The 25976-nt window shown below is 54.4% G+C and overlaps 6 protein-coding genes across 6 annotated transcripts; 1 reads left to right on the top strand and 5 right to left on the bottom strand.

Annotated features, from left to right (window-relative positions):
* Positions 1–2115: 2115 nt before the first annotated feature.
* A1O7_05870 (uncharacterized protein) lies at positions 2116–3123 on the bottom strand (the record flags this gene model as incomplete). Its single annotated transcript, XM_007759878.1, has 2 exons — positions 2116–2502; positions 2647–3123. 2 exons carry the CDS (start codon positions 3121–3123, stop codon positions 2116–2118), a joined length of 864 nt encoding a protein of 287 aa, XP_007758068.1.
* Positions 3124–5514: 2391 nt separating this feature from the next.
* Positions 5515–6902, bottom strand: A1O7_05871 (uncharacterized protein; the record flags this gene model as incomplete). Its single annotated transcript, XM_007759879.1, has 2 exons — positions 5515–6225; positions 6279–6902. The coding sequence occupies 2 exons, from the start codon at positions 6900–6902 to the stop codon at positions 5515–5517; spliced, it is 1335 nt and encodes a 444-aa protein (XP_007758069.1).
* A 1199-nt stretch (positions 6903–8101) lies between these two features.
* Positions 8102–10250, bottom strand: A1O7_05872 (uncharacterized protein; the record flags this gene model as incomplete). The annotated part of the gene is made up of 3 exons (XM_007759880.1): positions 8102–8269; positions 8323–8510; positions 8558–10250. The coding sequence occupies 3 exons, from the start codon at positions 10248–10250 to the stop codon at positions 8102–8104; spliced, it is 2049 nt and encodes a 682-aa protein (XP_007758070.1).
* Positions 10251–16896: 6646 nt separating this feature from the next.
* Positions 16897–19276, bottom strand: A1O7_05873 (3-isopropylmalate dehydratase; the record flags this gene model as incomplete). The annotated part of the gene is made up of 2 exons (XM_007759881.1): positions 16897–19124; positions 19177–19276. The coding sequence occupies 2 exons, from the start codon at positions 19274–19276 to the stop codon at positions 16897–16899; spliced, it is 2328 nt and encodes a 775-aa protein (XP_007758071.1).
* A 1654-nt stretch (positions 19277–20930) lies between these two features.
* Positions 20931–21797, top strand: A1O7_05874 (uncharacterized protein; the record flags this gene model as incomplete). The annotated part of the gene is made up of 1 exon (XM_007759882.1): positions 20931–21797. The coding sequence occupies one exon, from the start codon at positions 20931–20933 to the stop codon at positions 21795–21797; it is 867 nt and encodes a 288-aa protein (XP_007758072.1).
* Positions 21798–22643: 846 nt separating this feature from the next.
* On the bottom strand, positions 22644–25585 carry A1O7_05875 (uncharacterized protein; the record flags this gene model as incomplete). The annotated part of the gene is made up of 8 exons (XM_007759883.1): positions 22644–23825; positions 23882–24157; positions 24211–24283; positions 24332–25096; positions 25154–25356; positions 25410–25427; positions 25465–25502; positions 25552–25585. The coding sequence occupies 8 exons, from the start codon at positions 25583–25585 to the stop codon at positions 22644–22646; spliced, it is 2589 nt and encodes an 862-aa protein (XP_007758073.1).
* Positions 25586–25976: the final 391 nt, after the last annotated feature.

A 25976-nucleotide genomic window follows, 5' to 3' on the forward strand; every position in this document is an offset into this window, starting at 1 on the left:
CATAGAGCAGCGAATGGACGAGTCCATGCGTGGATGCAACAACGGCACAAGACTCCGCTACCTCGTACTCATTCTTGCAGTAACCTCTTGATCCGTACTTTCCCCGCAATGGCACGAGTGACCCTTGTCCGGCACACCCACGTTTTGCATAAGTACACAGTAGTTCCTTTTCTGAAGCACTTGCCATGTGCGCCTGTACTCGTTTGGTAGTGTTCCAACTTCCATCTTGAGGAATCGGGGTGATGAAGCGTGCTGCGAATCGTCAATCATCCAGGCCCCAGCAGACAGTGTTTAGCCTCCAATAGGACAGCCTCAATCGGCCTCTTACTCCGATGTAACCTATTCAGCTGCAGGGGCTAGTAGTTATATCTTGCAAAGAGTCTCAGCCATGATTGTCTGCGTGCACATGGTAATCGATTCATGTAGCGCAGAAACACGAGAAAGCATGAATCATACCTAGGCACGAGTGCGGAGTACTGGACTGGGATCGGGCACTCCAGGTTCCGGCTGCTGAGGCTTGTCAAAAAGCCTGACAGTGGGTGGGTGTCACCCAACGACTTGCTGATAGAGGACGCCCAAACGGCGGTGATTGGCACAAAGCCCTTGTCACATTGGCGTTCGGTGAGCTTCCAAGATGTTTCGAAATGACCGGTGTCGACATCCTTGCTGTGGTGGCTCAGCAAGTCCAAGAAGAATGCGAGCATGGATGAAAGTGAAGGCGCAGGAAAGACACCGCAGAGCTGGAATTCTTCACAGCTTGTGCGAGCCTGAGGGCTTCTCGGCCGCCTCCATGACTTCGCTAGTTACTGAACTGTAAGTGCCACAGAGATGCCCAGCCGCTTCCTAAGTTGGGGGCCCTCGAGCTTAGCTCGGGCACCAGTTCCGAAAGGCCTGCGAAACGTCACCACGAATCACCTCAGCTCCAACTTCCCGTCAGCAGAACTTCTTTTACACCAAGTTTCACATACCATCCACTGCAAGCAGGCGAGACAACGTGGACCCAGACGAATGCCACGTCAGGCACTCGCCTGGACATGGGATCAGTATTTGCCAGTGCATCCAAGATGTGATAGTTCGACCCCTGTCCCGCACCTGGACCTTCAGCCTCGGTCACTCCTTGCACACATGTCAAGTTGCAGAAGGAGTTTTGTGAAAGGCTTGCCGATTCTTCCCAATATCAAGTCCGCTATCGTTCATTCGTGTCGCTCGATGACCCTAGACCGCTCCCGGGGTGTTAGACAGTTGGCCGCAGTCCTAGGCTCAGCAACTCGTGCTTCAGGCTTTGGAACGAATTCAGCATGGGTGGCTGAGGCGGATAGTAGACGATCAGAACGAGAATGGATAGTATCTTACGTTGGCCGACCGGCCAAGCGAGCTATGAGTGCGAACGAGGACATCACGGTTGTAGTAGAGGAATCCAACGCATGAAGTCGATTGTGCCAGTCAGACGACTCGGCTGGGGGAAGGTGTTCATGTTCGTGGATCGCAAGGCTGACCTCGCGGCACAGGACTGTATCGACGTGAAAACACTTGCGTCGACCATCGACCACTACGTGTTCCCTTACGCCTACCATTCCACATCAAGCATCTTCTCTTGGCCGTTCATGTCACGTCAAAGCGAGAGCTTCCAGAAGTGGATCCCATTCAGAGTTTACGGCGGCACTCTATTTGCACGTTGCGGTGCTGGCGCGAGAGTTTCATCAATGACAGGATACGCCCGAGATGACCTTTGTGTGAAGAGGCACAAGGACGCAAGCACAAAGACACAACCGAGAATGACATGAAATACTATCCAGGATGGGTTCTGGGTGAGTGTTGTTTCCTGGATTAGAAGCTCTCTATACTAGCGATGCTTACTCTGTGGTGCTGCTTTATGTACTGTGAGGCTGGCTTCGTCATGCGATGCTGGGCGACGACGTTATTTTCGGCGGTCCACACACCAGAGCCGAGCACTCCGTCGACATCCCCAAACCCACTTCTGCTCCCCGTCATCCTCCCTTATGATGCCCCAAGACCACCGATTCCCCCGTGTACAGTAGGGGCGTCTATCGGACGCGATACGAAATACGCAGTCCCACCTTCTACTACAGGAATCTTTTCTCCGTCCCCACGTCTTCACTCCTTGGCAACATTCTCTGCAAACAACTTCCGATACACCGTCCTGCCAATCTTGTAAAACCACATGTGATTCAACGCCCCCAACACGATGGCCGAGAGAGCGTGCCCCGCCAGCAACCACGTCGGGATGCGATCATGCCCCACGGGTATGTCAGCCTCGTCGACGACATACGCGCGCCAAATGTCGAGGTAGAACCACGACTGGAGATAATTCCCATACAGGATACGCGACAGGAAGAACGAGACAAAGAACGCCAACCCGTTGGCGATCTGTATGGGTGTGCCCTCCATCTGCAACAGCCGCAGCACCGCCTGAATGTCCAGAAAGATGGTCGAGAACTCGAACAGAAACGACGCCGGCGCATACGTCATGAATGCAGGGCGCTAAGAGTACATGTGTCGCGTCAGAACGTGCCGCCTTGGATTCGCCTGTCGCCTGTGCGTCCGCGACGCGTCGAGACTGGCATAGGAAAGGAGATGCAGATTGAGAGTGGAATTGAGCTGGGAATTTGAAATAAGAGAACTCACATATCCACTCGTCATGAGGAACGACACGGCCACCGCGTGCGCGACCATCGCCCATCCAAACACCCGCCTATACCGCAGCATCATCATCAAGTGCCAGTAGAAGTAGCCGTTTCCGATCGTCAACACCACAGCGGTCGGGTCCGTGTACCCCCACACGCGCTCCTGCCAGGTCATGCGCTGTCTCTCGCGGTCGAACAGCACGACCTGGCCGGCAGCCACGCACAGCACGATCGCCTGGACGAACGACACGAGATTCTCATCCCAGTTGAGTTTCTGCCTGCCCCGAAGCGTGGGGTAGGACTTGGGGAACAAAGCGGTCGACAGCCATGGGCCCACGGACGTGTAGAGGAGGTGGTATGCCGAGAAGGTCACCACGATTCCAGGCAGGTAGGTCGGCAGGAGGGGCAGATTCAATGCGTCGCATGCTGTTTTGACGGGGTCGAAGATTTGCGCTTGGAGGGTCCGGGAACGGTCCATCGCGCCCGAACGTACCGTAATACTGTTGTGTCGTGTGACCGAGGTCAGGGGCAAGCAGGCGTGTGCTGACGACGAAAACGGAAAACAGACAGCACGGTACCTGATTTGGCGCCGAGAAACTACCCTTCGTGCCGGTTACGGCGTGTGTCGTCCGCTTGTTGTGTGCTGTGAGACCAGTGTACGAGTCACGTCGTAGTATGGGGTGCCATACCTCGAGTACTCGTACTCGTGGCAGAAGTGTTGGGCCGAACATCGGGCTTAGCCGCGTCATATTTTCTCGGCAACAAGGCGAGGCTGACGATCGCTCCTGGCAGTTGGGCAATAGTAATAATCAAGGGGCAGGCAGGTGGCATGTGCTAACTACAGTACGAGTACGGAGTACTGCGGCGCGTGCCATGATGCTGACCCCAGGGGATCCATGCCACCCATGCCTACCCCGGGACATCAATGAGGGGGCTCTACTCCGTACGAGGTACACAGTACCGGGACTCGTACACGTGGTACATACATACATAAACAGATTTATCGGATCGTGAGAACCACCACGGCCATCTGCCCACCCCCCAGCACCAGAGTAATTACCACCTTTCTCTCTCCTGGCTCTGATCTTTGATGTCCCTTCTTACAGCCACATTCTCCCGTGGTGAGTACGAGCACGAGTTTGAGTACGGTGCACTTGAACCTCGAGCCAAAAGGTAATCAACTACTCTTCCTCCGTTGCGTCCATACTGCCGCTTCCAAGCACGACGGTCTCAACTACTTACTGCGTCAGACCAGACCAGACCAGACCAGATCAGACCAGACCAGATCACACCAGACCAGATCACACCAGACCAGATCAGACCAGACCAGATCAGACCAGACCAGATCAGACCAGACCAGATCAGACCAGACCAGACCAGATCCGATCAGAATTCCCATCCTCTGAATCCGGACCCGACCAGACCGCCGGACGGGACTGGACAATAGTAGGTGTCGTGCGTGACCCTGTCGAAGTTCTGGTAGGGACATCTTGGGAGTAAGGCCTTCATCACTTCCAATCTCGGAGGCGATGCGACTGCCCTGTTCCAATGGCGCGGTGTACAATCATTCGAATGCTGCGCGGATCATTCTTGCTACAATGCGGGTTGCCGTTCTGATAAGGAGGGACGGGAAGTTGAGGAAGGGAAATCTCAGGCTCCATGAGGAGTGATGAATCCTCGTAACGTATGAAACTGTGCACAGGCATCCTCAAAACATGGCAAGAACAACCTCGGCCGGTTCGACGGAGAAGACATCGCATCTCAGCCTTTTTGATTCTCGACCCCGTACCGGAGTCGCCTGGTGTGTTCTGACCTTGTTCGTGCATGGAATCGACAATGTCAATCCATGGGGCACTCGCGACAGTCACCATGACCTTCGTCTTTATATAAAGACCATGGTTGTGGCAATATGTGGCATCGCTTCCGGGATGTATGTTTTCTGCACTGGTGAAGACTGGCCGACATACCGCATTCTTCTTGCGGATGACATTTCGCAGGAGCCCTGAAATCGCAAGACGGAGCAAAATGCAGTTTTGATCTCGCCTGATATCCATATCAGACTGGTACAGGTTGCCTGCAGTCCCTGCCCCCATCTCCTGTCCGTGCACTGGCGGATTCAACTGAACATGTACCGTAGGACTGCTTGCAGCCAGCCGATTGTGCACATGCAACCCGCTGGGATGAGCACAAGTTGAATTAAGCCGGCAGCAAGTGGCCTCGGCATCGTAGCCTTTCGATAGCCGGGCCAGGCAGGCTTCGATCTGATAGGATGTGTTCCAACTTCGGACTGCAACCAGTATGCCATATTCTCTGCCCATATCACATGTCCGCGTGCCCTTCCTCAACGTCTGCTATCATCTGCTTGCCGGCTGGCGTCTTTGAACACGGCGCAAGTGTCATGCTTTCGTACCGAAGTTCAGAATAAGTGAAGATGAGTGATGTTGTTGGTGTTGTCCGACCGTTGGCTCCGATGACTCCTGCCTGCTCACCAGCTCCAGAGCGGGCTGCAGGCTCAGCTCTCCATTCTGGTCGTTTGGAAGAGTGAGATGGCGAACCATACCTGCTTGTTCCCAGAGCTCCGCCATACGCCACGTCCGTCAACCTGTGGACGGGCGTGTAGAAGCTCCTGGCTAGGTGCGGCCCCGTGATAGCGGTCACACCGCTGACCATGGTTCTGTGGTCCACAGCCGAAGGAAGGCCCCACTGATAGCTGTCATGTCTCTAGCATCAATGGCCGGTTGGGGGTAGGCAGAGCACTGACAGAAGTACGTCCAATCAGATCTTTCTCGTAAAAGTAGGCCCCGGGCGGTTTTCGGGGTTATGCTGCGAGTTCATGCGTATTGAAAGCCCATATGAGGAGACTTCGGCGTCACCTCTTCCACTCTCCCCTTCCTCTCATGTATCCTTCAATGCTTCTCCAGACCTCTTCGACAATCTCTCTGTCCCTCCACCGCCGAGACATCCTCGTCTCCTGTTCGACACTTGTACCATGTGCCCTTTCGTCCCACCTCTCCACAGAGAAGCTCTTGACACTGCTGCCCCAGCCTTTCACTTCCGTGGGGATGGGTAGTCCCTTTTCGCCCACATAGATGCCCAACACATGCCCAAACAACTCCTGCGGTTCTCGCCATTTGTACCCTCTGAATTGCCATATCTGGCCCGTTGTGAATACAGCCACGACACGGGACCAGTAATCTGGTTTGAAGTGTTCGGGTGAGTCGACAAGGATGAAGCGGAAAGGCTTTTCGCCCAGAGAAGGCATGGTGCGAGTAATGTGTAGAAGATTGGCAGTTGTTTGAGTTGAGAGGGTCGGATGATCTGGCGGGACGAAGAGCCCAGTGTCAAGGAACGTTTTGATGTTGGACATGCGGAGCAGGGACGAAGCTGAAGGTGAGAGGAGGATGATGGGATCGGACCGTTTCGACGAGACGGCCGAGGATAATGGTTTGGACATGTTTGCAGCAGGACGAGCTGCTAGGGAGGCCGATTTTGCGGGGAGACCGCCAGGTCGTGAAGAAGAGGGAATGCCTTTTCGTCGGCCAAGGAAGGTTTCTGCGTGCTTGCGGACGTGCGAGAAGTCCTGCCAAAGTGTTAGCGCGAGGAGTGTGCAACAGCTAAAATATTGTCTCCCACTGTAGGCTTGATACCCCTCAACACGGTATTGTGGTCTCCCATCCTTCGTTCTCCGCTGTAAATAGCTTGGAGTCTGGCATCAATGACCTTGACAGGTCTGCCACCGGCGGTCTGCGTAACCCCAACTCCGGAGCCGCCGACCGTAGGCACAGCGGCACCACCAGCCACATCTGCGGCTCTGTTGACAGCATCGCCCAACGCGGTAGCTCCCTCGATGGGCTTGATGTGTTCCGACTCATCTGAGGCGCCTTCAAGCCATGTGATCAGGTCCAGACGCTCGACGAAGACCAGGTTTCGCACTTTCTGGCCTTCGGGTAACTGCTTGTCAAGCTCGGCCGCTCGCGAAATGTACTCTGGCACAGGCACATCCTTCTGCTGCCATGCGAAGAAGATGCTCCTTAGATCGACTCGGGCAGTGTCTGGATTATGTGATTCGAACCGGGTCCTGGTGTCCAACGGCAGGCACTGCGGAGAGGGGTAGGTAAAGTACAGATGCGTTGCTTCAACCAGCGAGTCCGTCTGGTTTGCGTCCGCCTCAGAAGGATCTGACGCGGTGGTAAGGAGCGGAGATTTCGAGGCAGCTATCGAGGAGCGCAAAAGCTGCAGTGCGTCCGGAGTCGCCATCTTCTTTTCTGAACGAGAGGGTCCTAGGACATGGGTATAGGCGAGTGTGTTGTGTGATTGCAGATTCGGAGGAAGCGAGGTCTAACCACGGACATTGCACTCTTGGTCGCTGTTGATCGAGGCCAGTGAAAGGCTTCACTTCAACGCGTACAGAGCACGTGACTAGTTCGTTCCTCGCGACTGCCCCTTCCAGAACCAGCCAAGCCGCCACCCCTTCCCACCACCTCGTCAGGCTTACTGGGGTCCTCTCACCCCTTCTACTGTGTACAAGAGCAGTCCAGCTCAACGCCCAGAGTTGAGGGATCCTTGCCAACCGCGCGTCCTCTGGCTCAGGCTACATGCGAGGCCATCCTCAGCAGTCAGCGTGCCATCCAATGTGTATCGGAATTGCAGGAACAGGATCTTCAGCACGGTCATCTCGCTTCCGCTTCGAGCCCATGCTCTCGAAAGTTCCCGTTCCAGTGGTGAGTGGAGCGTGGTAGGGCGGAGCCTGGGGCCACAGCTCCTGTGCCTGATTGCTTGGGAAGCGGTTTGGTCGCAGCACAGTGTACCCTACGGGCATGTGCCAGAATGCAATGTCGCCGGACTTGCACTCCCACAGGCAGGGCCGATTGGGAACAGCACTCGGATGGTATAGTCGTGTTATTGTTATTTCCCGTTTCCAACATAGCTACCACTGTACAAAGTACTCTCAACAAGACCACTCATGGGTTGCTGACCTCTGACAGCTCCTGCTCTGGATCACCAACGATCCTAATGCCAGGCCTCTCCCCCTTCGTCCACAAATTGCATCCTCCACAGGGGTATCTTTCCAATGCAAATGCTGTATGAATTGCGCATTACCCCAAGCTATGCAAGTCATAATAGAAACACCCCGGCCACCACCCGACCACGCTATGCAGAACACCCTGTACTTGGATTGTATGCACCACATGCGGCAAGATCCCGCCAATTGAAAATCAAATTATCCTCGCAATGCTGAGTGCCGCGAGAGTCGGAGGCACATGCTCGTCGAGGCCGCTAAAGTCCGCCAGCAATGAGGTAACGCCATTTTATACACAGATTCCGGGCGCAGAGTCTGAATTCGTTGAATCATCACATTGAAATGTGGATGTGAAAAGGTGCCGGCGAAGAAGCAAGACGTCTGCCGTTGAAACCATCTCTTCGAAGTCATCGTAGAAGGGATTCGGTGGAGAAGGTCATGATCTTGTATTCGATCGACTTACCGTTCGTTCGGGTATTGTCCGTTCGGAGATTGTTCGTTCGGGGCCAGGTGAAAGTGTCCGGTTCGAGCCAATCAAATCTATTTCGTGATCTCGAAGGACGGCGGCGTGTCTGGGATCTCGCAGGAATTTGGGTACGGAATCCTGGACATGGTTAGTTCGACCAATTCCCGCGCAGCAAGTGTGCGGAAACTCACACTGGCCATGAGCTTGAAGACAACGTTTTGGGCAAGCTCAAACAATTCCACCACCTCTTCAAGACTTCCACGCATTGATTCCTCATCTGTGTTGGTGCGAATCATGCGGCTGTCGAGTCGGTTGCGGAGGGAATGGTCGATGTTGAGCTCAGAGGGTGCTCCAGACGCAAGAAACGAGTTGTACAGGCCTAGATCAAATCAGTGTATTTCGGACAAAGGCCGTCGACGCACTTACCATAAGCTGCAGCTAGTGTCTCCCTGACGGCATCGGGCCGGTCCAACTTCCCTGCCTTCTCGAGAGCACGATAATTGCTGGTGAAATCCGACACGTCGAAATAGAACTGCAAGTTCTCCTCGCAGAGGGACTGTCGGAGAAATTCCTTGAACAATAGCCGAAGAGCCGCATCTTGGAGGATGACATTGAGTCGATTGACATTAGAATCCTTTGTAAGCCGGCTCTTGGGGTCTTTGATATCCCGACTATCCTCACTGTCGATACTCGGAGGTCGCGCAAGCCAACCACAAACCCGCTGCCCTCTCTCGGTTATGGTGTAGATAGCGTGCTTCGTCGGTTGGAAGTATGTCGCCATTGGGTTCGCGCGGACGTAGGCCCTGTCCTCCACTACAGGAACCATCAACTGCCACTTGACGAACAGCTCGGCCATCTCATACGTCTCTCTTCGATCGATGGTGGTACAACAGTCTAGTAACCAGTCGGACGCTGCTTTGCCAGTGAAGGTGTTATTCACCAGCTTATCCAAAACCCTCCGTTCCTTGGCCATCTTGATACCCACGAGTCCTGTAGCATACTCCGACACGGAGTCTGAGTCAGACAGAGACGTAGAGCTCTTCAGATTTGGACCTTCCGAGCCCATAAATCTGCGAAAGATGATCTCAATCGTTGGCCGATCCTGTACGAGTTTATCGGTAGCAGGATCTCGTTCCAAAGAAACCATCTGCATCTGGCTCCGACGAAGTACCGGTTCGATGTGCCGTGCGTTGATGCCATTGCGGCTGCAGAAACGGTGTAAAGTTGCTGAGCCTTTGGGAGTGAGTTGCCAAACACCACCTTTGGTCACAAACGCTGTGTTGGTTTTTGACTCAGCAGACTCAATCAGCCGTGCGTCTACAAAACGCTGGCAGACCGAGCGTGCCATTTCCTTGGCCATGGAGAACGTGGTTGTCGTAGTGGTAACGACCCATCTGGACGGATTCTTGGGGTCAGGTATCCGGTTAGACTGAGAGAATTTCAGAGAGCCCAAGTTAGTGATAGCCTCTTCTGATAAGAACGTTTCTTCGACCCTGGAGAACCTGACACGATGGGGCGTAAGCGGAAGACTGGTGATCAGAGTTGCGAACAAGTCTTGGAAATCTCTAGTGAAAGGTCTCTCATCGTCGGTCATGCGCAGGATCTTGGAAGATGTCTGGTGCATCTTGCCATCTCTCCGGTCCGGATTCGGCATTGGAGGGGCGGTGGCGATACTGGTTCTTGGTTCTTGACTGGCCAGCGGTGGCACTCCGCTTGTCCTGCGCGATTGCGCTGCAACTTGCACTTCGGGAGACGTTGGTGACCGCGGCAGAGTTGGTCGTAAACCCCCCAAAGATGCGGAATGTTTGGACAGGCTCCCCGACGAGGTCGCCGACCGCAGACCGGGCGTCGAATTGGTGCCCAGGGAGGCGAAGTTGGCGAAAGCGTTGGAGGTCTTCTCACGCGCCAGCGACGCCAGGGATCGTCTACTTTTGCTCTGCGAGAGACTGGTTGAACTTGAATGGTGGTGGTGAGGCGGGCGGGTCGGGTCTGTACGAGGCGAAGTCAAGATGGTGGGAGTGTCTTGAGCAGTGCTGGACAAGATAACTTGGGCAGTTAAATTTGGAGCAGTCGCCGAAGTCATGGGCTCGTCACTTGTCACATCGTTTGAGTCGGACATGGAGAAGACTGGAAATCACGCGGGTAAAGATGTTCAGGATTTGGACAGGTTCCGCACAGCATCGCACTCGTACTGGGCGGCGACTCGCTGAGGGCCAGAAAATCAGGACTGGCGGTCGACGGTAGTAGTGTGCCAGGAGCACCAACAGGGCGCAAGCCCACAACCCACGAAGAGCCGGGATTGCTTCACCACGAGACCACGAGGGCAGTGGAGCCACTTAAGCCGCAAGCTAAGCAAGATCCTGGTCAAGTGGAAGAAGTGGCCCTGGCAGGGGGGTCAAAGTGGGTATGGATTGTAATTCGAGAAGTGTTCGTTCCGGGCCACTTAGGTCGGTCGACTTGGGACCCCGTCGCCCAAACACCCAAGACGTCGTGAACAAGGGCCGCCAGGAGCTTGCTGACAGGGCAGTCGATGCAGATAAAGTTAGGCGTACGCTTTGGCGAGCACACCAGAGGCCTTGAACGATGGTTTGAACTGGCAGTGATCTCCACTGCTATCGTCTCAGAAACTTCTAGGCGGCCAAGTTTGTGGACTCAGGGCAAAGCTAATGCTCAAATCTGCCTGACTTGGTCTCTTTGAGCACAATCGGAGCCCTGCTCAGACGGTTTTGTGGTGCGAAGAGAGGGACTGCTGCTCTAGAAGAGGCCGGTCAGTAGGTGAGGCGTGATGCGGCACCCCGTGATGACTGAAGCAGAGCGGTATCGGTGAGGTGAGGTGGCAAGGGTGACGGAGCACGCGGGCGCGGAGAGAAATCCAATCGATGGAAATTTTCTTCACTTTAAGTCGGGGTAACGTAACATAAATGAGGATTTGCCGGGATGCCTATGCTGAATAAGAATACGAGGCACCTTGTGTGTGGTAAGAGGCAAGTATTCGAAGATCTCCGTGGACACCCACACTCCAGACGATATATGGGATTGAAAAGTCGACGAAAAGTGATGAAGGGCAAAAGCTGAGGCCACCGTTGGATACGGAGAAGTCGCCTTCCTCTTCTCTTCGATAACGCGGCTTTCTGTTCAGGCATTACAGAGATGGTGGCAGCAAGAAGCATCCCGCAACAGCCGCTAAACCGGCAGCCACGGCCTTTGGGCGTGGGCGAGGAAGGCGTGGGCAAGCTTTTTGGCACACCTCAGAAGTACCTCATAGAGGGGCAATTTTTACTGCAACCAGCAAGCGTCTCATTAAATTGACAGTATCTCACAGCTCATCAAAAGAAAGATGTTCCGATCATGATGGCAGATGGATACACCACGTTTAGATACTGTCTGCTTCAATCATACCAAAGCGAGGTCCGGCAGCATGTCAGAGCCTTGTTCACCAGGAGTATTTTGTCACAACGACACAGGAGACTGCCTCAAGAAATGTTTCCATCCCCACATGGCATGTCTGCAGCTAAATCCTCTTCTCAACTCACTATACGCTACTTCGTGCCCGGTGCCTAATCCTGCTGCAGGCTGCCTCTTTAGTGGCATTCTCGAGTGGAATGCAGAATACCTAGACGCGGGGTCGCACACACGTTGTGCAGACCGCTCGATAGGGATGGGTAATGCCCATTGAGTGAGCTCGTACGAGTAGGTCTAGCGTGCTTCGGCGATACATGTGAAAGCAACAAGGACAGAGGGTCTTTCGAATTAGAGGGCGACAAGTCACTACGTGGGTATGGTACGTACTGTAGGTGCTCGATAGACTGGCAAGAAGGACTCCAAGCAAGTCCATACTTTTAGGAGCACGACTGATGGAGACAACCCTTAAGGGAGCAATGGCTTTCACGAAGTCCAACCAGAACACGCCGTACGGGCTGAGAATTCTCATCAGCTTGCCCTCAGGCTAACTTGACCGAGAATTCACCATTTCTACTGTACATGGCGAGATTTGCCCCTCTTCTTCAAATAAGACCCCGGTGAAGTTCACGATCAACAGATGTGCAGCAACGTGCCTGTGAGGCTCTCCAAAACGTCGTTACCACCCTTAGCGAGGATGATCGCGAGGCCACTCATGTCGCCATGATCTGTTCTTCCGCAGCTCCGGACATGTCACCTATTTCGAGGAACAGACCCCGGCCGGTACCACCTGAAGAGTAGCTGGAACAATGACAGATGGATGGTGAACAGTAAGATCTACTGTGCAGGCGACTTGGGTGCAGAAAGCTGTCATCAGACAGATGGGCGTTATGATTTGACAGCATCGAAACTCTCAGTGCCGGTACGCCGTGGAAGCGCTCCCCTCGCCTCATAAGCTTCTAAATTATTCCTCCGAGTCGCGGAGCGCATGCAGGGGGTGAGGCAGAGGAGACGCCCAGTTGGTGGCACGGAAACTTCCAGGCTTGTTAACTTGCGGAAAGGCCCCGGGCACTTTCCGGTGCCCAGGCTGAGATGCCTCTTGACTCTCAGATGTCGTTGAATCTACGGCTGGGTCGAGCAATACCTGGTACGAGGTACACATGGGGCAGGGGAGATCAAAAAGTCCTCAACCAAGAGCCACACAAACCACGTAGACCTAAATCTGATAGGTCAACAAAGCCTACAACAAATACCCCGTACACAGTAGCCATTCGTGTCGGTGCGGAACTGATGACCAGTACGAGTATGGTGAGTATGATGGATCATGACGACGCTCTTCGAGGCGCAGTGTCAATTTCCGGTCAAAGGCGGTCCTAGCTGCGGCCGCGAGTCGGGACCGTCAGGCTGATCTTGAAGCGTCCCAAGGGTGGACGGTCTGAGGTCATGTTGGATGCTACGATCATCAGCCCAACGTGAAACGAACTATTGGGGGGCGTCATCCAATCTCAAACCAATGGCCGCTTGCCCAATTCCTGGAGTCGAGCAGACGACAAGTTTCGACTTTGGGAGCCTGCTCAAGCTAGAGGTGCACTTTAGGCTAGGCATGCCAGCACTTGGTCAGTAGACTAGGGGTTCAAGCCAGTTGCGGCTAAGCAGTCCGTTCGACCAGGGAGGCCACGTGGGAGATGAATGCCACTTGTCAGGGGCCACTGCAGATAGACGGCGAATCAGGCTGCAGCCTTATCGCAATCAAACAAGGCATTGTCGGGTGCGACTCCATGGCTGAGCTGGCTCCCTTCGAGTGCGCTTCGAGAAACATTCCAGGCCCACAATCGAAGCAGTTTAATCTCAGAACGGGTCCACTCCGCTGTCAACGTCGCACTGCCGAGTTTGTCAACGGCTTCGTCAACGGTCTTGGACAGGGCTGAAGCGAGCCAGCGGGATGGGACGATGATGTCAGGATCGAGAAGGGGGAAATTGTACTGTGTAGAATCCAACATGCAGGAGATGGGAGACTCCATGTTGGCAAGCCGCAGCTCCTCAAGCTAATACGCCCGACGCACATGAATGGATGCAAACAGGAACACGACATTGATATGTACATACCGAGTCCTCTGTACGAGGTACTGCATCTCGTTTTGCATCCTCCAATAATTCACTTCTGATTCACTTGGACAGTGACTGACTCTTCACTTGTCCCCCACTTTGAAGAGAATTTCGCCGGGCCGAGCGTGAGCCGGTGACCATCTAGCGCTGAAGTCCGCACCGCGCTTTGCTTTACTTGGCGCTGCCCCATTCAGCGTACCGTGGTACGAGGGCCCTCTTTCTCTGATTCGTCTCCACGGGGTGAGTCCATTTGCCACATTCGGTTTTCTGGCTCCCACTCCGCGGTACACAGTACAAGCCAACAAAGTAGCCTTCCCTTTGCTTTCTTGTTTCGCTCGCTCCAGTCAGTCCAGACCGCCTTGTCCGGTCGCAATGCTAACGTTGTGTCTTTCGTCCATTAGAGTTCGATCTATCAGACGTACTACGGAGGTCGTTCATGCAGCCTTGCCCATGAGCTCAGCTTTGTTGAACCCCGGAGCCGCTACACTCATGTAGCTGTCTCTCAAGGCTGGAAACTTCTTGGGAAAGGGGGGCGTACCTCCCAGCGGCCAATTTACACCACCTGAACCTATTTAATCATAGCTTTGCAAAGATCCAGCATCAGCCAGCTGTAACGATTTCGGACACGATCAACCTGGACGCTGGGGAAGGAGTGTAAAGCGACAGTAGCCAAGTGCGAAGGGCTATTCTGTGCCACCTTGGTGTCTGAAATATGGCCAGAACTCGCATGTGCTCACTCCTTCGAACCTCCAAGCCTCGATGGCTGCGTAGGTACCGTGTAAGTCTTCACCTACTACCCACTGCTGTCATTACAGAGCCTGTTCTGTGAACGTCTATTACAAAGCGACTTTGGTGGCACCAACTGGACGGGTCTCACCTGAGTTCCCGTGTCGGCATCCTAACTCTGCACATGGTTCTGATGCATGCAGCCACCCCTCCATGCGACGTATGGACCAGCCCGCTTCGTGTCCCGCTCTTGAGTCACTTCCCACTTTTTGTGCCGCCTACAAGCCTACACTCGTATTTCCCGCAGACAGAGTTCATATTTACTACCACTAGCAGCAAACTGTCCCGCTATCCTCATGTTTTCCACGTGGCCGGAGCTGAACACCCGTGTTTGTGGCTGCCACGAGGTCTACTGTGGGACACTATTGGGCTTGGGTCGCACAGCTCTGCCTGGGCATAGGCGCGGTACATTTGGTTTTGGCTCCTCGACATTATTCCTCTCTGCCTTCCTCTTTCGGACGCCTTCTTACTTCGAGACTTACACGGCGAACACGCTAGACGAGTCGCCGAGATGCCTTGGAGGTCCATGGCAGGGAATGACTCATTATTGCAAGCGGTAGATTCCAGGGCGACTCTGGTTTGGAACACATGGCCGCATTTGGAATCTCTCGACAGAACCCGGCCTCTGCGTATGCTCGCCTGGAGACACTTTTTGCTTTTGGGCGTGCAGAGAGAGTTACAGATTCATCGACGATGCATTTTCCCTCACTCCATGCGGAGTCAGTCCCAAGTTATCGCCGATCGACCTTCGTGCTGCTGGTCCAGCCTGATACTTTCGAGACCACTCGCATGACTTCGCATGCCAGAATGTACTTGCTGCCACGTACGCCCGGGGTTTACAAGCCATGACGAGGTCGATATGCGCACATCGACAGGGTTCTCAAGAAGTAGAAGCGCTCCTCCCTCCTTAGACAACCACTATTCAGGAGCCACAGGCACCAGAAACTGCAGAGCTATAGCACTGGAGCTCAACCACGTGGCGCGTGAAAAACTCCTATCCGCAAGCGCTCTTACTGCTTTCAAACTGAGCTGCCTTGCATGCTAGCATTCTAGTAAGACTCAGACATTGGGTCCACGTCGCCTTCCTGCAACCATTTTCCGTGAATTCCCAGTCTCAGTGCGCAGTTCCCGGGGACGTTGCAGATATGTAGCCAAACACCATGCCGTTGTGGGTACGGAACCCGACACTGTTGCACTATGACACAACCACGTGGCAGGAGGACCCAAGATCATGCAGGAGCCCGCAGCCGTCCACTGTGTACTCCGTACAACGCTGAGAATCTTATTCCAGATGAATTTCAAAAGTCCACATCCTTCCGATCGCATCTCCGACTATGACAGATACATATGATAGATGCATGGGACCAATGATGGGACCAATGAGCTGTAGGGTAAGTGTCTCCACCACCCTCAACATGCCGCTGCCACGTGGTCCTCTGCTGTGAGAGGTTACACAACATGCTGCGATGTTGTAGCGTAATTGACGTTGTGCGGACGGGAGAGTCCCATGGGCTGGTCACTCCTGCTGCACAACGTTGCTGGCGCCGGGATTTGCCATTGCTACACGGCACACTTTTCCAGGATACTCATGTACACGCAGCCGGGAACAAGCCATTGCCTTCGGTTTCAACACAGTCAGTCACGAAACGCCTGCCGCTACTACCCAAGGTGGGTTTCTCTTTCCCGGTGCGTCAGGTCTGTTCAAACAACCAGGGATGACAGGCAAGCTTGACACTTCTTGATCCAAAGCACACTGATATCCCGGCCACGGCGCTTGAGAAGTCTCCAAACCCCAAAACATCGACATCAGCCGCAACATTACCCTCTCCTCCAGCTGGGGCACAGTATACCCGCGAGACCACCCCCAGCAGGTCAAGCACCGTGTTACGAGTGGCCCCACCCCATCTGAGACAGCAATGCATCCAGCATGTTTGGAAATGAGCAACAGCAGGTTTTACAGCACGGGCTTTTTTATACCTCCCTTCAACGTTTGATGTCTGACTTCTTAACACCCGATCCGACTGTCTTTCAATATTGACGGTTCAGTATAGGGTCATCCTGCTCATCCTCCTAGGATAACACGATATAGCTGTCTACCTCCTGGATTAGCCTGACCACGAAGATGCCATGCTCAAGTCGTGGCAGAGTAGAGCAACCTCCCGGCGATGTGCAGTGAGCAAACAAGGGACTCGAGCAGACCTCTCAAGCACCCATCGTTAGCAGTCGAAGTCATCATTCCATGATTCGTGTGTTTCGTCGCTAGGCGGTTGGAATGTCACACCAACAAGCACGAGCAGGATCAGGATCAGGATCAGGAATTCCCAGCTCAAGCTCAGAGCCGGCACGCAAAGCCTATACACAAACAAATTCAAGGAGTAGAACATGATAGATAGGCACGTAGCTCGTCGTATCACTCTCCCTGCGCCTTTGGGATGTTCAACGTGGACTTTACTGGTCTACTTCAGCCATCCACCCTACCATTCCACCGGGTCGGTCTTGACCTCTCCACGATTCGTCTTCGGCACGGGCGCGGCCTCGACCTTGACGGGCCCTTTCCTCCATTTCTTGAGATACCCACTGCCATCCAACCAAGGGGTATCCAACGTGCGCTTCTCTTCGAATTGCTTTATAGCCTCCTCTTTCTGCATCGTCAAACCGATATCATCCAGTCCCTCGACCAGGCAGTGTTTTCTGAACTCCTCGACGTCGAATTTGGCGAGCTCATTGCCCTCGGCGTCGCGGATGACCTGGTTGGGGAGGTCGACTTCGATCTCGCGACCGGCACGGGCCTCGTCGGCAATCTTTTCCAGCTTCTGCTGGTCCGGCATGATGAGGGGGAGCATGCCGTTTTTGAACGTGTTGTTGAAGAAGATGTCGGCGTACGACGGGGCAATCACGCATTTGATGCCAAAGTCAAGAAGAGCCCAGGGGGCGTGCTCTCGCGAGGAGCCGCAGCCGAAGTTGGGCCCCGTAACGACCAAGATCTTGGAGTTTCGATAGGGTTCTTGGTTGAGCACGAAAGACGGGTTCTCGCTGCCATCTTCGTTATACCGGAGGGGATGGAAGAGTGCAGAGCCGAGACCCGTGCGCTTGATGGTCTTGAGGAATTGCTTCGGGATGATGGCGTCGGTGTCGATGTTGGCTTTGTCCAGTGGCGCGGCGATGCCCTTGAGGACCGTGAATTTGGGCAGGCCGCCTGATCCGGCTGCGGCTTTGGGTTCCACATGTAGATTTGTCGACGATTCTGTTGCGTCTGTGGGGATATCGAGAATGCGGTCGAGTTCTTCCTCGGAGTCGACTTCGGCGAATTCGGGGGCGACGTCGAGTTTGGGGGAGGCTTTGACTGGAGTGGCATTGTCGGTGAGCTTCCGTACGTCTGCGAGTTTGCCGACGATTGCGGCGGCGGCGGCCATGACTGGGGACACGAGATGTGTGCGACCTAGGGCGCCTTGTCGGCCTTCGAAATTCCGGTTCGACGTGCTGGCGCAGCGCTCTCGGGGGGACAAAATGTCGGGGTTCATGCCCAAGCACATTGAGCAGCCTGCTTCTCGCCATTCGAAGCCGGCATCCTCGAAGATCTTGTCGAGCCCCTCGCGTTCCGCTTGAACCTTGACATTGCCGGAGCCAGGTACGACCATGGCCCGTTTGATGTTGGAGGCGACCTTCTTGCCCTCGACGATCTTGGCCGCGGCGCGAAGATCCTCGATCCGAGCGTTCGTACATGAGCCGATGAAGATCTTGTCTAGCTCAATGTCTTCCATCTTGGTGCCGGCGGTAAGGCCCATATATTCGAGAGCGCGTTTGCAGCTGGCTTTCTTGTTGGAGTCTTCGAAATCGTCAGGTCCGGGAACAACCCCTGTGATGGGTACCACGTCCTGTGGAGATGTGCCCCAAGAGACTGTTGGTGCAATATCCTTTGCATCAATAAAGACCTCGATGTCGTACTTGGCTCCCTCGTCTGACTTTAAGCTTGACCAGTACTTGATGGCCTTCTTCCACTCGTTACTGTCAACTTTGGGTGCCAAGGGTCGGCCTTTCAGATAGTCGAATGTAGTCTGATCAGGTGCAATCATGCCGGCTCTGGCACCGGCCTCAATGGACATGTTGCAGATGGACATTCGAGCCTCCATGCTCAGACCTCGGATTGCCGAGCCGCTGTATTCAATGACTGCGCCCGTACCGCCAGCGGTACCAATGACGCCGATAATGTGCAGAATGACGTCCTTGCTGCTGACCCCAGGTGCCAGCTGGCCATCGACCTGTATGCGCATGTTTTTGCTCTTCTTTGTGATCAAGCATTGTGTGGCCAGCACGTGTTCAACCTCGCTAGTGCCGATCCCGAATGCCAAAGCGCCGAAAGCGCCATGGGTGGCGGTGTGGCTGTCGCCGCAGACCACGGTCGTCCCGGGCAGAGTGAAGCCTTGCTCGGGGCCGATGATGTGGACAATGCCCTGGTTCTTGTCGCCCAGGCCAAAGTATGTCAGGCCGAACTCCTTGACGTTGTCCTCGAGGGTCATGCACTGCAAGCGGCTGTCGTCCTCCTTGACAAACTCCGCGATGTTCTTGAAGTTCTTTCTGGGCGTCGTGGGGACATTGTGATCGGTGGTGGCGAGGGTACAGTCTGGTCGACGCACTTTCCGCTTCGCGTTCTTCAGGCCCTCAAAGGCTTGGGGGGATGTGACTTCGTGGACAAGGTGTCTGTCTGCGACATTGTTAGCACTGCTCTGAGGCCTCCAGGACAAGGTGTGGCGCACCGATGTAGAGGAGGGTAGTGCCATCTGCTTCTTCAGTGACGACGTGGTCTTGAAAGACTTTGTCGTACAATGTCCTTGGTCCCGACTCGATGGAAGGCATCTTGTCTGCTTCAGCAATTACACTCTTTCAAAACTCAGGCTGAGGGAGTGTCTACTCGAAGAAATATTCCAATAAGAGAACCTGCATTATAAGCAAAAGACTGGCAGCGGGAAATGTAACGTGTGGGGTGCCGATGTCGGACTGCTGGGATGACTTCACAGTGACTGTGATTGGCTTCCGTGGCAATAGTGGCTTTTGTGGCTGTGGTGGCTGTGGTGGAGGAATGGTTTTGCCGGAGCCGCAGCCTTAATAAACAATGAGTGTCTGCTGTACTCGAACGTGGTCCCTCATTCAATCGAACAAAAAATTCAAGTGGTTTGATCAGCTTCTATTATACCTTTCCCCCTCCCCTAAGCAGGTGTCGCGGCTCCGCATCCTCCCCGCAGGAGGGCGTTACGAGCAATCTTACGACAGCCACAGAGAGTACAACGGACGATACGCGCAAGACCCCAACTGCTCACACATACCTTTAGGAAAGGCCCGACCAACCGAACCACGTTTTGCCCCCAGGTATAGCCCTACTTTCAAGCAGAAGATGTAGGGGTCTCAGTCCCATGTTGATCAGGCAAGCGCCATACAGTAAGCAGAGCTGGGGATGTTGAATCCCCGGCATCATGCTTTACTGTTTGGCAACAACGGGCTGCGAATCACCGCTACCGCTGCAGACCGAGTCTTCTTTTCAGGCTATTTCGAGGCAACTTTGGGTGCACTTGAATTATATGCGTTGAATTGTTTGGAAAGTGAATGCTGCCGGCCTGGTCATGTGGTGGGCGAGGCAGGTCAACGACGAGGCTGCCAAATGTGAGAGGAGGACGCCTGGTGCAGTACTTACAGTTGGGGAGGTCGTTTTGCAGAAGCAACAGCCTACGAACATAGGCAGCATTACGCAATGGAAGACCGCCTTGTCATAGACACCTGTAGTCCAGTAACTTACAAGAGACGCTCCTCCCTCTTGTTCCACGATGGCTATCTTGATATTATGTGCTCTGGCTTGAGAAAGGACTCGGCAGAAGTAATGCATGCTTGGACCAATCAGAAGCTCGGACTCGAAGCGAAGATCAGCTGCGGCTTCGCGATCCCTCGTGCCCTTGCGTGCGACTCGGCTCACCAATCAACCAAGATCTGACATGGGCAAATAAGGAGCCTGCATCTCAGCGCCACCGTCGTAACAGCTGAGCTCCATTGCTACGGCGGCACAAAACCTGGGCATCTCGATCAACGACGACACCTAGGTAGTGAACGACATTTCAACGTTTCGACAAGTTCCTTATCGACTACGCGCCATTGGAACCTCTCCGACTCATGCAAGACGTCCCAACGAGCTGTCGGCAAGGCACGTACAGTTACATGTACGGGAAACGTCTCCTGTTGATCGATCGCGCCCCAACCTGCATCCGCTGGCCGGATGCCTAGACTTGGGCTCCGCGAACTGAGAAGCGCCCAAGGGATTTTTGTTCTCGCTACGACTTCCACTCGCCAACACAATGGCGTCTTGCTGACCATCACGACGGGGTGGTCATCGGCCAACCTGACCACCTGTCACTCGCGGCGCAATCTGTCGTCTACAGGACGACGGTATCAGTCTCAATCGAAGCTCGAACCTACCGGCACCGACAACGCTCTTACCACGAAAGGCAGGACCACCGCAGCCGCGATGGTCAGCAATGATCTCCCCGCCAGAGGCATCCCACCGCCTGTCGGGCCCATCAGCATCGTCTTCACCGACATAGTCAAGTCGACCAACATCTGGGAAAAGGACACCAACGCCATGATCTCGGCGATGCAACTCCACGACGACACGGTGCGCTCCCTCACGCTCTCGAACAACGGGTACGAGGTGAAGCAAAACGGCGATGGCTTCATGATTGCATTCCCGACGGCGACTTCAGCCGTCCAATTCTGTCTCGACGTCCAGGAAAAGCTGCTGGACGAAGAATGGCCCAAGGCGCTCCTGAAGCTGGCACCGGGCCAGGAAACGACGGATGACAAGGGCCACGTCCTGTTCCGCGGCCTGCAGCTCCGGATGAGCGCGCACTGGGGCGAACCGGTGAGCAAATGGAACGAAGTCATCCAAAGGATGGACTATTTGGGACCTGTCGTCAATCGGGCCGCACGATTCGTCCAAGTCACAGAGGGCGGACAAATCGTGGTATCCGAAGACTTCCTCGCGCAACTCCAGCGTGAGATGCAACAAGGTACGGATCGTAACGACGAGGAGTCCTCTTCGCAGAGAAGTCGATCTCAATCTCAGCCTCTCTCCTCAGGGAACAGCACAAACACAAGCACAGGGCAGGAGTCTCCACCACTTCCCGATCTCAGCATCCTCCGCTCCGAAGCCGGTCAACAGAACGTGACGACCCAGACTTTCCAGATCCGCGAACTGGGCAACTACGAATTCCAAGGGCTCGATGACCCCCAGAAATTGTACTTCATCGTGCCGCGCTCCTTGGAGGGACGGGTCGAGCACTGGCATCAGGTCATGCACGTCACGGGCGTCAAGGGAAACGTGAAGACGGACTGAGAGGACGGTCAACATAAAGGGCAACGTCAAGACGGATCGAGAGGGCCGCCAGTCAGCCTGACGAGGCGCCCCCAAGGATATGGTTGTTGCGCCGTGTTTCTCCTCCAAACAATCCGAACCAGTCATTGATGACGGGCAGAGTAAGTTATTCTTACTACTCAACCCTCAGGTCCGCGCCTCATGGGCACGGGACAAGCGGCGCAACGGCACAGGCGAAGGCTCAAACAGAGTCTATAGCCACAGAAGCGCGGTGGTCCGGCGCACGGCGAAGAATCGGGGAGCAGAGTGGCTTGGAGGACGGAGTGTGAGACGGGAGAACAATCACCGATCCATCTATCCTGGACTCTCCACCGTAATGAATCGCTACAAAAGAAGGACAGAAGAGAACGCCAGTAACTGCAAGTGGAAGAAGAAACCGGACACATTGTACATATAGTGCATTTTGGCAGTTAGATACGCGGCGACGAAGGAAGGCAAGGAGGCATTCTGAGCGCAGCAACGTAACACGCACACGCAGACACGAGGAGACTCGGTCCACAAAGCAACGACGCTCATCCAGGACAGAACTACAGTATCTCTTGGGTGACGATCCGGGAAGTCCTGCCGCGAGATTGTTTGATCCTAGGCCGGATATGCACGTGAATTCAATTCAATTGATTCGTCTTGTCTTGCCATCCGTCATGCATGCGCACTGGACCGTGTCTCCGAGGTCCTGACTGTATTTATTTGCCGTCGGCCAGTCTACAGTATCCCCTCGATGTCGGTAGGTGGTCAGTGCAATGCAATGCAATGCGATACAATGCAAGACAGTACATCGTCATAGTGTTGGCCACACACCAGTCCAATCTACGCGGCAGCCTCGACTTCAGTATCACCCTCCTCCGCAGTGGCACCATTCGTCTCCGTCTTCGCCTCGGTCGTCTCATCGTCCTCGTCAGCGTCGCCATTGACGTCGACCAACTCACCCTTGGCGCTCGTCGGAACTGCACTCGCCCTCTCCTCCTCCAATCGAAGGTATTCATCCCACTCGGGGAATAATTCCTCGTCCCCTTCCTGTCCTGGGACAGCCAGCAGTCGCGCTACCTTGCCCTTGCCCTGCTTCTCCAGCCCGTCCTTCCACTCGAGCGCCAGATCCTTGGTGAGCGACGGCTGATACGTCTGGCTGAACAGCACGGCTTCACTGAGGCGGCCAGTCCTCTTGAGCAGATCCACACACCGCGCCACGTCGCCTGTGCTCCACAACGCCGCAAATGCCACGTTGTTCGCACCGCTTTCTTCGGCTTGCGTCGCGAGGCGTACGAGTCCCTCTTTGTTGCCGCTGCTCGAGTACAACAGGAGCAAGGAACCGAGGTCTTTCGCATGCAGGAAACACTCCTCCGCAAGCTTGACGTCCCATGCCTCCAGTGCCTTATCAGCCACGCTTGCCCATCTACCTTGCGAGTCTGACTCGCGCGCAATACTCAGCGCGACTTGCAAGTTGTTCAGCCCCAGCGCGAGCTCGAACCGATGTTCCGGATCTGTTGCAACCTCGAGCGCGAGATCCTTGTGGCCCTGGGCTTCGAGGAACCGCGCGATCTTGTTCATCTGGTCGGCTGGGATTACGGGTAGGAGCTCTTGTGCGGAGTCGAGGTCACCTCGCAGGACGAGGGTCTGGTAGGTTAGAAGCGCGGTGGAGAGACGGTAGGATACCACACCGACGTCCTTGTCGCACAGGTAAACTCTTTCATCTCGCTGGAGGTACCGTAATAGGTACATAGGCTGGTCGAATTGTGCAATGTGCACGACTTGTTCGCCCAGTAAGTAGCTGAGACGGGTTGTCGTAGTGAAGAGGAAAGCATCGCCGACCCATTCGCCGGACTTGACGGATTCCTGGAGATCCGTGACTACGGAAAACGCTGCTTCGACGCCGTCTTCGTCTACTTGCCCGGAGTTCAGGCCGTCGAGGTAGGCTTCCCGGTCGAAGCGGAGGACGTATGTTGTGTCGGCACATGCGAGAGCCACGAGTTCGCCAGATTCGGACCAGTATACCTGTGCGGCATGTCAATATAGCTGTTCGAAAATTTTGAGAGTCAAGGGTGCTATACTTCTCTCGGCTCTACTTCGATTCGTCGGACCAAGGTGCCTGTTTCCCAATCGAACATGCCGATACCTCCCTGGCCTTTTACGCCGAGCAATGTACCACCGGCCAGTCCCTCTGCTTGAAAACCGACATCAAGGGCACCGCTTTCTTTCAGTTTCTTGAATAGTTTTACACTGGTGCTTGATTCTCGGATTGCGTAATCTGTGGGGTTTTGGTGTGACGCCCAGGCGAAGTCGAGTGCTGAGCCAAAGGCTTGATTTCTCCACGCAAGGGCAGTGTACTGGGACTGGTGAGCAACCGATGTACCAGAGGGGAGATTGGCAGTATGCTTACGATGATGAATTCTCCGTCGCCGCAGACACTGACGAAGCGGCCGTTGGGGGAATGTGTCAACGTTGTCGGATAGCTCGAGTTCAAGTTAGCCTCAGTTGGTTCATTCCACGAACGTACTCACATTTCAGTGGTGCCCATCTCTTTGCTCGGGAGAGCAATAGGTGCGCCATCTTTGATAGACGCATCGGCGCCCCTCACGATTGCAGACACCACCTCATTGTGGCGTGCCCAGACGAGCTTGCCAGTTCCGTCCATAGACACAGCCGGCTCCTCTCTGCCCATTTTGACAACCACGGCACCATCATCAAACCCCATAGCCACGCCTTGTTTGCCTCTCTGGTATGAAACACACCATGCTCTCTCCAAACCATAGCTGAGCGACTGCTCTAAACGATATGTATTGGCATGCCATATCTTGACCGTGCCATCTTCTGAGCCGGAGATTATGACAGGCAATTCGGGGTGGTAGCAAGCAAAGCTGACATTGCTGGTGTGTCCTTCAAGGGTTGCGATGAGGGCTTTTGTGGTGTAGTCCCACACTTTCACCGTCCGGTCATCTGACGTACTGAGCAAGTAGGGCTTGTCGCTGTGTGGGTAGTAGTCGATATGGTTGACGCCCTTCTCGTGGGCCTCTATTGTCTGCTTGGCAGTCGCATTGTCAATACTCCAGACCTTGATTGTGCGGTCCAAACACGCTGACGCAAAGACGTTGGTGTCCTTCGGGTTGATTGACAAGCCCATGACATAGTGTTGATGGCCCACAAATTCACGCACGCAGCGCCAGTCCTTCTCCCAATCGAACATGCGGATGGTCATGTCGTCTGAGGCTGTCAGTACAACGCTGAGGACAGGATGTACCACGATTGCGCGGATGTAGTCTGGATGTCTGCCACCTCGCTGTAAGCCCTTGTCCGATATCTCTTGGTGCTGGAGGTGCGCTTACGCTTCAAAGGATTTGACCTTTTCACTGGTATTCCAGTTGACCACTCTAAGCTGAAAGTCATCACTGCCACAGATTATCCAGTTCTTCCTCTCAATGAACCTTCCAGCCCGGACAGGCACGTCGGTGAGTTCGAACGTCTTGATGATGGACTGCGTTTCGTATGACCAGATGTGCGCATGGCCGTTGTACAGTGTCGTGAGGATCTTAGCCGTCAGTCAGCATGTGGAGGACGTAGAAATGTGCGAGCGCATCGTACCCATGGTTCGGTGCTATTCTCTGTCAGATTTGCGGTTCTTCTTGGAATTGGAGACTTGCCTGTGAAAATCAATGCCCTTCACTCGCTCCGAGCCTGTACGTGGTCAGCTAAAAGGTAAGTTGGCAGGCCCAAGGTCACCCACGAGCGAAGAGCTGCCGCTTGACGTCTAACCGCATCGTGGCATCAAGCGACCAAGGTTATCCCAAATATTAGTGGACCGCACACAAGATGGCTGCAGGTGGAATTATGACGAGGTTAGGGAGTGAGGGCAACGACAAGGAGACAGAGAACCGAGTTCCATAACATTCACTCATGTGAATCTCGGACCTCTCAGGACTCCCGGTGCTCAAGTTGTCCCTCCCTCCTGGATCCTTGGGACACATGTCAATTGATCGTCTCCGTACTCAAACTATTCGGCGCAGTTGCCTGATTAGTACAGAGCACAAAGCCTCTGGCGGAGCAAATGCCATTTGGCGCAGTGTCAAGTAATACTTGATTGATAGGTGGCCAGAGAGATACTGAGATGATTCTGAATGTTATTTCGTTTTAATTTACGCAATTCGTGAT

The sequence above is a fragment of the Cladophialophora yegresii genome (genome assembly GCF_000585515.1).
Source record: "Cladophialophora yegresii CBS 114405 chromosome Unknown aczIN-supercont1.4, whole genome shotgun sequence".
Taxonomy (NCBI): domain Eukaryota; kingdom Fungi; phylum Ascomycota; class Eurotiomycetes; order Chaetothyriales; family Herpotrichiellaceae; genus Cladophialophora; species Cladophialophora yegresii.